The following is a 12,030-nucleotide window of genomic DNA, read 5'->3' as shown; positions in this document are numbered from 1 at the left end:
GTACCAATTTCCGTTCACCTGTGCTTCAGTAGTTGCACAATTAGCATAAAATAGGTTACTAGATACCCCCATTTGATTTGCATTGTTAGCCTTTTGAATAACCTTACCCATAGTGCACTCCCTAGCCCAATGTCCAAATTTATCACAATTGTGACATTTGGATTTTCCCTTATATCTGCACTCAACAAAGTGAAACTTTAAGCATACTTTGCACTAAGGTTTTGTCACTTATTGATTCATGGAGAATGATGAATTTGCATTCTGTGCAGGACCCATAAATGACTTTTGCTAAAACTTAGGCTTTGAATCCCACTTCCTACCTTTTACATTCCAGTTCTTCTTAGACTTAAGACTATTGGATTAAGAGTTACCCCTATTTTGTTGCCCTTTTGAACTTACAGAGAATGAGGCAAATGCCTTATCAGTAGCATCAACAGTGTGCAAATCAAAACGTTGTTCCTAGCTTTTAAGAATTGCTAGAACCTTTTGTAATTCAACAGTCTATATACATTTTGTATTCTCAATCACAAGACAAATGGGATCATAGGGTTTGCTAAGACTGATTAAAACCTTTTGCACAAGTCTTTCATTCGATAACACTTCACCAAACGTCTTCATTTGGTTAATCAGTTCATTCAAATGTGTAAGATACCCAGATAATTTCATCGTCACGCATTCTAGTATACTCAAATTCACGTCGAAGATTTTGGAGTTTAACCGACCGTAACTGATCACCACCGTGGTATTCTCCATATAGCAGATCCTATGACATCTTCGCTAAATCGGCGTTGGCAATTCGACGGAATATTTGATCCGAGACTGCACTCTGGATAATACCCAGAGCTTTTGCATCTTGGATATATGCAGCCATTGTTTTCTCATCGTCTTCTTCTACTGAGCTTCCTTCAGCCTTCTTTTTCTTCTTTGAATCTGAGGTCGTAACCCCTTTTTCAACTAATTTCCATAACCCATGAGATTTGAAGATCATCACCATCTTGATTCTCCATAACTCGTAGTTCTCACCAGAGAAGATCAGAGTTCTCAGCTCAAAACTTCCAAATCCAGCCATCTCTTAGCTTAGATGATACGAACACGAATCGAAATCGGATTCTATGGAATTCCGACAACTTCACCTGAACCGAAACGAGCTTGAATGTAGCTCGATTGCTTCAACGTTGATGACGTTAGCTTCACAGTTTACGCCTAAATCTCAAATGATCGAACTTGGCTCTGAGGCCGTGATGAAGTTTGATTTAGTGTGTGTTAATTTGAAGAAAGAAGAAGGAATTAATCATAGAAAAAATGGAGAAGAATTTGAATGCTTCACTCTTTGCAGAAATTGCAGAGAGAATGTTTTTCTCTCTATATTCCTTCACACACCATTACACTGTGCATAAAAATTAGTTATACATAAGGATTCCTACAATCTCAAACAAAAATGATCTCAACCACACATCTAGCTAAGTTCAAGGATCCTTCCACATGTCACTTAGACAGAATTACAATATGAGCCCTACACTTGGTGAAATTAACCAAAGTGGATACACAACTAAATACACGGCTTATTTATCCTAAACTCAGATTCGCTCAATGCTTATATACTAACAAAGAGAAGATGAACAAACACATCTACTCCTTGTCCCTTGCAGCTGATAAGTACAGAATCTCGTACGTGCAGAAGCTATGTGAGCGTCATATGCATAAGTCTTTGAGCTCAGCCAATGCTCTTGATGTTTTAGAGGTCGCAGACGTTTGTTCTAGCCTAACACTGAGGGAGAATGCCTTGGAATACATTGTTAAAAATATGCATGGCATAATTTTCTCTGCTAAATATGATACGTTTGCCCTAAAGAATCCACATCTATGTGTACAGATTTCTAGAGCATCATTGATGGATGACAAAAGAAATTCAGTTGTAAGGGAATGTTATTGATTGATCATGTCCTTACAATTGTGCAAGTATTTACATCTAATTGACCCAAGACTTCTCGGAAAAGTATTTACGTGTGTACTGTTTACTATTTTTCACATCTTCAAATATTGCTACAATATTGCTTTTAAGATTTTTCGTTTTTGGAAAGACATTTTAGGATAAATCACCAAACCTATTCTCAAATTGTTTTATTTCATATGCTATTTGTCACTTGCGGAAAGCACATCTGTGAAGGAGGATTCAAACTCAAATGCCTAGGAGAAGCACATCCGCAAACCAATGTGATTATGCCAAAATAATCTAAAATTCTATTTGTTTGTTTTCCTTTTAGAAAACAATTTTTTAAACCCTTTTTTTGAAACTTTTTACATACGGTTGAGGTAGTGGACTAAGCCTCACAATAAGCTAGCCATAATAATTTAGTCTGAATTTGCCTTAATTTGGTGGGAATCAAATCTAAGTCCTCTCACTTATAACTGAATAATACCATTAGATCGTAGTACGTACAAAGTAGGTAAAAACATTTTCTGAAACTTTAAACCTAAACCATACATCAGCCCAATATAACTCAAACAATAAACAGAAGGCCACAGATTAGCCTACAAGAAAAACGGAAAGATGGAAACCTAAGCTAATACAAAACCTAACCCGTTAATTACCAAAAAAATAGGCGAGATAAAAACCCTAACCCTAGTCTACTCAAAAGTCAAAACGAGGGTGTCGAATAGACATAGACGACCAGCCCGAATAACATCTGGAGGGGGCCACTATCGTTTTCCAGAAAGATGATCTGATCTGTGAGGAGGAGGGTTACTAATGTAGAAGAGGTCGTTAAGTCTTATGGCCTTACATGCACATTGAACTGGAATGAATGTATGATGACAGTGGCTCCAACAAAAGCTAATTTGCGACAGCACTATCTTTGATCGGGGTTATAGCGCTCTCATGGCTGTTGCAGTTAGTATGCCCACAAAAATGGTTGAACCAATAATGTAAGGCACAGCTGCTTGCGGAGTCGCTTTTGTATATCCACAAAAGGGGATGGAGATGAGTATGGATGATTTTGAACTCAAGTACAATGATTTAATGGATAAACTCGATGACGAATGTGAACTTGCTAGAGAATTTTTCTGCGTGGCCTTCTATTCGTCAGAACATATTATTACTATTGCTCATACAAGTGCAGCAAGCAACAGATGCAGTCGCGGATCTCGTGCGAGATGAATATAGCCTTCATGGAATGATCAGGGTTGAGTGAGAGAATTTATCATATATAGTCAAAATTTACACTCTAATTTCATAAATGTCAGTTTTTATAAAAATTATCACATATATCCAAAATTTTACTGGAATAGACCTCAATACCCTCAAAGTTAATAACAAACCTAACCCTAAATCCAAACACTATTAGATGAATGAACCTGAATTCATTTCCAAGAAAACTTGCTGTTTGACAATTCCATCCATAGCTCACGGTCTCATCCCCACCTCCCAATCAATCAGATATTTTGTTTATGGTTTTGGTTTTGCAATAAAAATTGAAATTTGTTTGTCTACATGCAATTCTGATGGGCTTTTGACAAAAGGTAGAGCTCCTAATGATCAGTGAACAGATGGCAACGTGCCATCCTTGCCCCCAATTAGCCAGACTCTCGTTCAACTTTCCTAATATATTTCCTATTGATTTGTTAGGTTTTCAAGGCATACCGAAAGTATAAGAGCAAAAACTAATCATTATTTTAGTTTTTTTAATCGAACATTTCAAAACAATATGAAGGAGAAGGATAAGCAGAGGCAGAAGGGGGGAGGGGGGAAGGTTGCGGCGGTGGGGGAGGCTTTGGCAACAAGTAAACAGTCTTGTTGTGAGTTCGAATGAAAAGGAATTCCAACGATTTTAGGTGTAGTGTAATTTGATAATAATTTTTAGGGCAGTTTGGTCTATTTAAGCGTGTTTTTTACTATAATTGATAGTTTTTATAAAAAAAAAAACTGATATTTATGAAATTAGAGGGTAAATATTGGTTACATATGAGAAATTCCCGTTTAGTGATGTGCCGTGCCGCTCCACATGCATAACTACCCTTAAAAAATCCTTTGAACCACGTTTTCCATTTGAGGTTATTGGAATATTTGCACTCTTTGTCTTTGGCATTCACTGTTTCATAAGCATCTTCTTTGAAAGGAAAATCTATATATGTAGGTTAATTAATGAAAGAGTTTTACTGTGTCAATAGTTCAATCTTTTAAAACTCAGCCATATTGCATCTGCAATTAGGGTTAGGGAATGATTAATTTTGTTAATTATCCCTTTTTTTAATGGCATCCAGACACTCAAGGACGTGTCCGGGTGGGTGTTAGAATCAATTGAAGAAGTTAAGGCACAGAAGGAGAAGATGAAATTCCTTTGGGCCTGCATATGGACAGATGTTCTTGCTTGGAGTGACATACTTGTCCATCCTGGTGATAAAATCTCAATTCGAGCACATAAAATCATATCGGTAGCCCCGGCACTCTCTATGCTAGATCTGTTAATATAATACCCTACTGCATAAAAATATATTTCCCTAATTAATTAAATCAAACAGATCATTATCAATTGCATATTCTTGAAAAATTAGCTGAATTGATCAATTTACAAACTGTCAAAATTTGATAGTATTTGATTTTGATCAGTTTAACAATCAAAATTTATAAAATGATTATATATAGGGATAGTTTATTAATCAATATATAATTGTAGAATGTAGACTTTAATTTAGACGTTGTTTTGTATCAGAAACTATTGATCTAGTAAATTAGAACGTTTATATACAGATTTCTTATATCAGAACCACCAGGGTGGGTGTGGGATTGTTATTGCCTATTAGTTGCTTGCAAGATAAGCCTTGTTCTCCAATCGTTTTTTTTCTTTTTGTTTGGTGATATAGCTCCAATCATTTTGGGGCCTTCAATTACATAAACCAAGAGTACCCCAACCATTATGAAACGAAATGTCCTTGACCACTATCCTTACACGATACAGGGCCTTCATTCCATCAAGGGCATGTTTGAAATTCTAATTCTTGGACTCAGTACTCTTTTGATTTTTCAGTACCACTGCAAATCTACTACTTCAAAAAGTCTTTTAAACTTTTTCCAGATCTTAATTTAACTACACCCCCTAAATAAAATTTTAAAGTGGAACTGAAGCGATGTATGACTAAATTTCAGTAGATCGTGGTCGCTCTGCCATTTACAAGCACTCTAATATTATTAATCAACCTAAGAATCAGAACTATTGATATTGGTATGACCCGAAGTTGATTAATTATTCTTTTTATTTAATCAGGAGCTAATTCATCCCATTCATATGGATCTAGCTGATCAAGCATTTGTAACTAAGTTGTTTAAAGCTTGATTAATTCCTCGATAATCAACATATCATTCATGCCATCCTAGCCAACTAGCTACTACAACAAAACCGATCTAATACTTAAGTTGTTTGAAGCTTGATTAATTCCTTGATAAGCTACATCATTATCCAAGAAAGCGAAAACTGATGATCATCATCATCAAACATACCTAGGTAGCTATATATAGCAACCGAATCTTGATTACTCATTTTCGGTATTTTCACTCCAGTTTTTTATAGCCACTGCCACTGCTTGCTTTACTGCATGAGCGTCAATGCTTTCACCTTCCTCTTCATTCTATACAATATTAAAGCGAATTTACCTTATAGCTGCTGTCATGAACAAGTTTATATATAATCCATAGTATCTATTTATATATAGAGAGAAATTGAATTGTCTTACTTCTCCTCCAACTGCCTGTAACCTGAAACTGTCTGCACAGGAAACCCTAGCTTCAAGCACATTGAGACCCAAGTCTTCGAAAGCTTCCAGAACGGACACAAGCAAACCTGGGCAACTCTTCTCAGAAAACGCATTTATCAGAAATCCTTTTTCTAGGGTTTCCACTGTAACCTGCTGAAAAAATAAGGACATATACAAATTATAACAAATTAAAAATCCCATTATATATTACTACGCATACAGCTAAAAAGGACATTAATAAAATATTAATCATAGCACCCGATATGGAAAAGGGTCAATTCAGTTTGTATAAGTACCACAGGCAACGAAGTTTGGTCACTTGATGATGAAGTAGTTTGTGCATTTACAATATCTTGATTCAGTCTTTCCACCTTTTGTTTTAGCTCTTCAATGTACTTGGAGGCATCTACTATGATGGAGGTTTTGTTTAGCTGAGACACATGCGCAAACCAAAAACTGTACTGTTAGACATGTATACTATCGATCAATAATCAAAATATATATGTACACACAAACACATATATACATATATAACCAATATGTATGTATACCTATATACACACACACAAACACACTCTCTCGTAGAATTGGATATGTGTCATATAATTACATCAATGCCATAACTGACGGCTTGGTACTTATAATGAAATTCCAAATTAATTGATCTCTCTCTTTAGATATATATAGACATAGTAAATTACACAAATACATAATTGAATTCTTATCAATATAATTCTAATGCTCGATCCTCAGTTTAAAATCAAGATAACATACATAGAATATTGAGATGTTTCAGAAAACGAATATATATATCGGAGGGGCAGTCATGAGAGACACACACATACACACAAACCGTAAGAACTTTTAGCCTTCGACAACTCACAGCATACTACTTTTAATATTGTTTCAGTTTTCTCTTGATAAGCTTAACAAACCACAGAAATAAATTGGTTCCGAATATAATCTTAACAGAAATGTTCACATGGCCATCAGGCAACAAGGAAATATATATATATATATATATATATATATAGTCGCTCACTCTTGGATTTGATATCAAAGGAAGAATTTTAATCTCAACCTTTGAAGCCAAATTCAAAGGTGAGTGACCATGAATTCTTAGTTGTCAGGTGACCAAGAGAATGAGATTCAGAATAATAATTCCCCATCGGTTTAAAAATCAAGAGAGTGGTGCTGAAATGAGATATTTAACAGGGGGACCCCATTTCGCCCAAGTTGGTGCGAAACCGGAAAGAAAAGCGGTTTTTCTGGCAGCCAACACAAAACGAAACCAATTGCATGTATTTTGTGTTAGCGAAAAGAAACAATTGTAGTCTAGTGTATACAAAACTTCGAGAATTTAGGCCAATAGAATAAAGGGAAAGCCTGAGAAATGAATGCAGCAGGGGCAATTACAGCATGAGAGTTAGTAATAGAACGAAGAAGTTGCAGCTTTTCATAGAGTGCTGCCCTCTTGTGCTCCCTAGAAACCATGGAAACTGAAAAAAGTAGGATATCGGATTCGATATATATTTCAGATTTCCCAGCTTTCACTTTCGCCTCTCTTCTTTCTCTTCCTTGTACAAGTCTCTGAAAAGCTCTGAAAGTTTTTATAAGAGGGCGATGAGCTCTCAAATCTATATGATCCTGTTTGCTTCCCTGCACATGACTGCCTCAGTTTTTTTTTTTTTTTTTTTCCCACAACAAATTAATAATGTACTATAGAAAATATATTCTGGCTGCAATTACTGACATGCCCCCGCTTTAAGGAAATAACATTTCTCGTTTATCCTTGGGATGATTAATTGCACATAATTAATCATTTGTCTTCTTATTTATTTAGTACTAATGGAGAGATTTTTCAATGTGACCGGTACACGGGTGGTACACCACGTGTCATTATACAAATGATAAGATATGTGTGCTAAAAAAGTAATAACTTAAAAAATAAAATTTCTCACCACTCATATTAAAACACGTGATGTACCACTTGTGTTCCGTCACAATTAAAAATTTCTCGTACTAATGTGCTTCTTAAACCTAAAGTTTACTTAATTTGTTGGGTATAACAGTGCATATGACCAAATTGTTCCAGAAAAAATCGAATTCAACGTGACTTATTCACTAAACAAAATAATTTAACATGAAACAACACATATTCATCATATCATGTATATACATGATAAAATGGAATTCAGCAATATTGCTGAAAAATTTTCAGATAAAAAAACTTAACTACTTATAAATAAGATCACATTAATGTCCTTGATTAAATAAATGCATACCACACCACGTACTACCTAAACTAATAATTTATATGAACTTTCCAACATTATCAAGCTGTTCAGCATAAAATCATAGATCATATCTGCAAAGTTGCTAATGATTAAGATTATACGGTATATATTCTTCTAGTTTCTAATCAAATTATATGGCCAAGTTTTTATATATACATGTCTTCGACAAAAAAAATCTATACATACATGTATTATAATTACTTATCTTTGCATATATATTCTGTATATAATTTATCTGGTGATAAAAACAGTAATAGTGATATTGAGAGTGATCAGTTTCACATGCATGTTTTTGGAGTAGTCTGCAAGTTGATATACAGAAAGCTAAGGCCACTAGATAGTAAGCTAGAAAACATTTAGGATCGAATATAAGCTTGAAAACAAAAGAGATTTTATGTCTTTCATTCATTCTGAATATTCATTTCACATATACATGTGTATGTGTATGTGTATGTATGCACCAAAATTATGAATTGTTAGTGAATAAAGATGCGAAAATGATACAGAGAAAGGGGTAGAAAGGGAAAAAAAGAAGTGAATCGCGGGAAGAAATGGGGGAATCATGAGCACGTGAGGGAGATATATAGAGGGATCGAGGTGGGAGTGGCAACTGTGGATTTGTGGAATAGGCCAACCATCGAGCCATCGAAACAAGTGCATGAGAAGAGAAGCAACAAAATATGATCGATACATGTTTAGTTTGTGAGTTTTGGAATGCCTCCAAACACGCCTCACGGGGTTTATTTTAGCTTAGCCTCTTCCCAAACACGCAATCCCCCTCCCCATCTCCGTTTTCCCTTTTGTCCTCTCCCTTTCTCTGTCTTCCTCTCTCTACACGTGCCATGTCTACCTTCTCATCATCTCTAGCTAGCAAATAACCTTCTAGTTCATATTCATTATACCTTTTTCTTGACAAACGATGAGATAATCAACATTAAATAAGATGATTCAAATTTGAGTGTAAGGAGATATGCATATATACAATCTGCCCAAATTGGTTACGCTCGTATCTGCTCATCATACCCTCTTTTAATTTGATTAAATTTTTTGAAACTCATATAAATATGTACCATGTATATGCAATCATAGATGCATAACATTAAGTATTTATGCATGAGGATAGTTGATTTCATCATGTTCTAACTAGCTACTTGTTCTTTATACTAATTAATCATGAACCCAAATCTATTTATAATTTTATATCCATTCCAGGACCATATGATCATTTTGAGTGCAACTTGCAGGTCAGATTAAGTTAATTGAATTAGCACTTCTTTAACTTTTGACAATGCATTTGCATATAAACTTATAAAAGATTAGTCAAATATTTCCAAAAATATATTTCCTTCCATGGACAGGTAGATGAGGAAAAAGAACCTCAGCTTGCACCAAATACCAATAAGCATGCAAGTTAAATACCAATTTCCATCTGCAGTCAATATATGTACTTTTTATGCATGACGACCTTTATATTTACGAATCAAACATATATAGTCACTACGTGTATATATGTATAATTGTAAATGTACATTTATAGGAGACTTAAGAGCAAGAGTTTTCCCTAGCTAGTCCTTGTTCGTTCGAGCATTGTCTCCATTCGCCAAAGAGACAAATCACGTACTAACTCTATTCACATGTGTGCCCATTAATCATTACAACCGAACAATATTCTACATACACATACCCTGCTCCCAACCCTTGTCTCTTGCCCTCCATAAATTAGGGTTTCCTTAGCTTATTTTTAATTTTTTTTTTTTATTTCCAAGAATTAGGGTTTCCCTCAATTATTTTCCCAGATTAGTTTTGGTTGATCATGGCGCATGCGCTTTGATTTTGTATATGTAAACAGATCCATCATAATTTTGATTTGATTTCTCATGCAACTTACTGATCAGGTAGTACTGGGTTAATTGGTTTTATCTCCATGAAATGCACTACTTGTAATACGCTGGAAGGCATGAATCAAAATACTGAGCGTGACCTGATGCTTATCGATATGATAATATACTGAAGAAAAAAGTAGGAAAAAACAAATTAAAACAGATAAGCAATAATTTGTCTTGATACCTTTGAAACCTATTAGCTAGCATTTCTTCATCAAATTGAAGTGACTGATTTCGTTTTATTAATTTGTTCAGTGCTGTCCAATTCTTATCAGGTTTTCCGTAACCCTTTTTTTCCCTTAATAATCCCTAACCATTTTACATTTTTATTTGATTTGGAAAACCTGTTATGAGGATATATGCATGCAATTTCTACTTGGTTGATGACAATGAATTGATTCATTCCGATTTATTTTACAAATAAATAGATGGTTACGCAATGTTAGTTTATCGGAGTAGAACGATATGTAGGACACAGAGGTTCACCCTCAAACCCGAAGGCAAAGGATCTTAAGCTCTATTTTACCATCCCTCAAACCCAAAATGCAAAGGATTTTAAGCTCTATTTTATCATCGATTTTGAGGGTTATAAATTAACCTATTATACGTACTCATCTTAGGGCTTGTTAGTTGCCAAAAAGTTGGAGGTTGCTGCAGAAGAATGTTTGAGGATTTGATTGTTCTCATTCACCTGTTTCATAATGAAGGGAATGCTTTGGGGTATAAACCCGACGAAGACAAATATGCTTATATTTTATCTTATGTGGTTCAATATCCTAGTGAATATGTTGTTATGTTTCTACTTATGTGATCCAGGTTCGAAACTCTCTCATTTATTAAATTATTGTAATAGTTTTGGCCCCCTCCCCTTAATATTAATACATTTTTAAAAGGCTTTTATTTTATTCATTTTTAATTAATTAATTGATCAACGTAGGACATATGTACGCGTTAAACTCTGTTGTATTTGTGAGATCACAGCAATAATGAAATTCTTAACTGTTTATAATAATCTCAATTAGAAAGTGATATGTAGTTAATTATGGTGCACTACTCATGACCTGTACGCGTTTTGGTGTCTGTTAGGTATCCAAAAACATGCGACAAAGCAAATCAAAATAACAACAAAGAATTGGAACCAATTTAATTAGGGCATGCACAATCATGCAATGAAAGTATTACTTTATTCAGAAATGCTTCTCGTGACATTCCATATTATTTGAAAATGGAATAAAAATCTCATATAATGACAAGCCTTGCCACAATCACCACATAAAGCCATCGTTTTGCAATGTTTGACAACAAATCTGTGCTCCTTCATAAGGTTCCAAAATTTTGTGATTCACTTAAAAAAATAACCCAATAAATTGTTACTGTCATAGACAAATACATAAACATTGTGTCCAAGAAATATTCTTTAGTGTAGTAATATGTATATAGGATTCTTGTGACTCTTGCTAGCAAAAAACTCACGTGAGTTGCACTTTGGGAACGTACATTCACATGCAAATGTGACAGTGGAAACAAAATTTTTTTGATACATAAAGTTGAGTGATAAGGGCCTATGTTGTTCATAGAAAGAGAGAGAGAGTTCTTGTAGGCAATTGAAGAATCTACATGCAAGGATAACATATATATATATAAGTGACAATATCCAAAAGTTTGGTTAGATATATCAAATACATACACATTTACATATACATTCATTCTAAGTTGCAGTTAACTAAATTTGCAAGCACAATATATATATATTGGGAATTGTTATTGGCACTACAAAATTCTCATTCTACACTACAAACTTTTTATATTTAAAAAGAAAAATACACTTGTGAAGAGTGTAGAATGAGATTTTTGGAGTGATAATAACAGTTCCCTATATATTAACGGTAACAATAATAACAACAACATATAAATCATATATCAAGTGCATGTTCACATTTAAGGAACTGTAATGACTCACAGAGACATTTCAACTACCTCTAATCACCATTGTGTAATTCACCGACGCTACAGGTAATTGCAACCTAGAATATCTCTTTACATATGTACTTACATAAATAATTAATTCATTAAATAGATTGAAGAAAATGTCATTTTCATCC

The 12,030-nt window shown here is 34.4% G+C and overlaps 1 protein-coding gene across 2 annotated transcripts; it reads right to left on the bottom strand.

Annotated features, from left to right (window-relative positions):
- Positions 1-5,399: 5,399 nt before the first annotated feature.
- Positions 5,400-7,404, bottom strand: LOC137735772 (transcription factor bHLH61-like). 2 transcript variants are annotated; one of them, XM_068475211.1, is made up of 4 exons: positions 7,165-7,404; positions 6,045-6,179; positions 5,728-5,901; positions 5,400-5,622 (listed from the first exon to the last, which is right to left on the bottom strand). In XM_068475211.1, exons 1-4 carry the CDS (start codon positions 7,240-7,242, stop codon positions 5,527-5,529), a joined length of 483 nt encoding a protein of 160 aa, XP_068331312.1. In that variant the 5' UTR covers positions 7,243-7,404; the 3' UTR covers positions 5,400-5,526. The 2 variants fall into 2 exon arrangements, with proteins under 2 accessions (XP_068331312.1, XP_068331313.1); XM_068475212.1 differs by having other exon boundaries at positions 5,728-5,898.
- Between the last annotated feature and the right edge of the window lie 4,626 nt (positions 7,405-12,030).

The sequence above is a fragment of the Pyrus communis genome, chromosome 5 (genome assembly GCF_963583255.1).
Source record: "Pyrus communis chromosome 5, drPyrComm1.1, whole genome shotgun sequence".
Classification (NCBI taxonomy): Eukaryota; Viridiplantae; Streptophyta; class Magnoliopsida; order Rosales; family Rosaceae; genus Pyrus; species Pyrus communis.
The sequence above is the reverse complement of the archived record's forward strand: the minus strand, read 5'-3'. Positions and strand labels throughout refer to the sequence as shown.

Excerpts from the sequence above, each read along its gene's own strand:
- LOC137735772 (XM_068475211.1), bottom strand. The coding sequence starts at position 7,242 with ATGGTTTCTAGGGAGCACAAGAGGGCAGCACTCTATGAAAAGCTGCAA. Across the intron at positions 5,902-6,044 it reads ACCAAACTTCGTTGCCTGTG|CAGGTTACAGTGGAAACCCT; the intron begins GTACTTATACAA and ends TTATTTTTTCAG. Across the intron at positions 5,623-5,727 it reads TACAGGCAGTTGGAGGAGAA|AATGAAGAGGAAGGTGAAAG; the intron begins GTAAGACAATTC and ends AATATTGTATAG.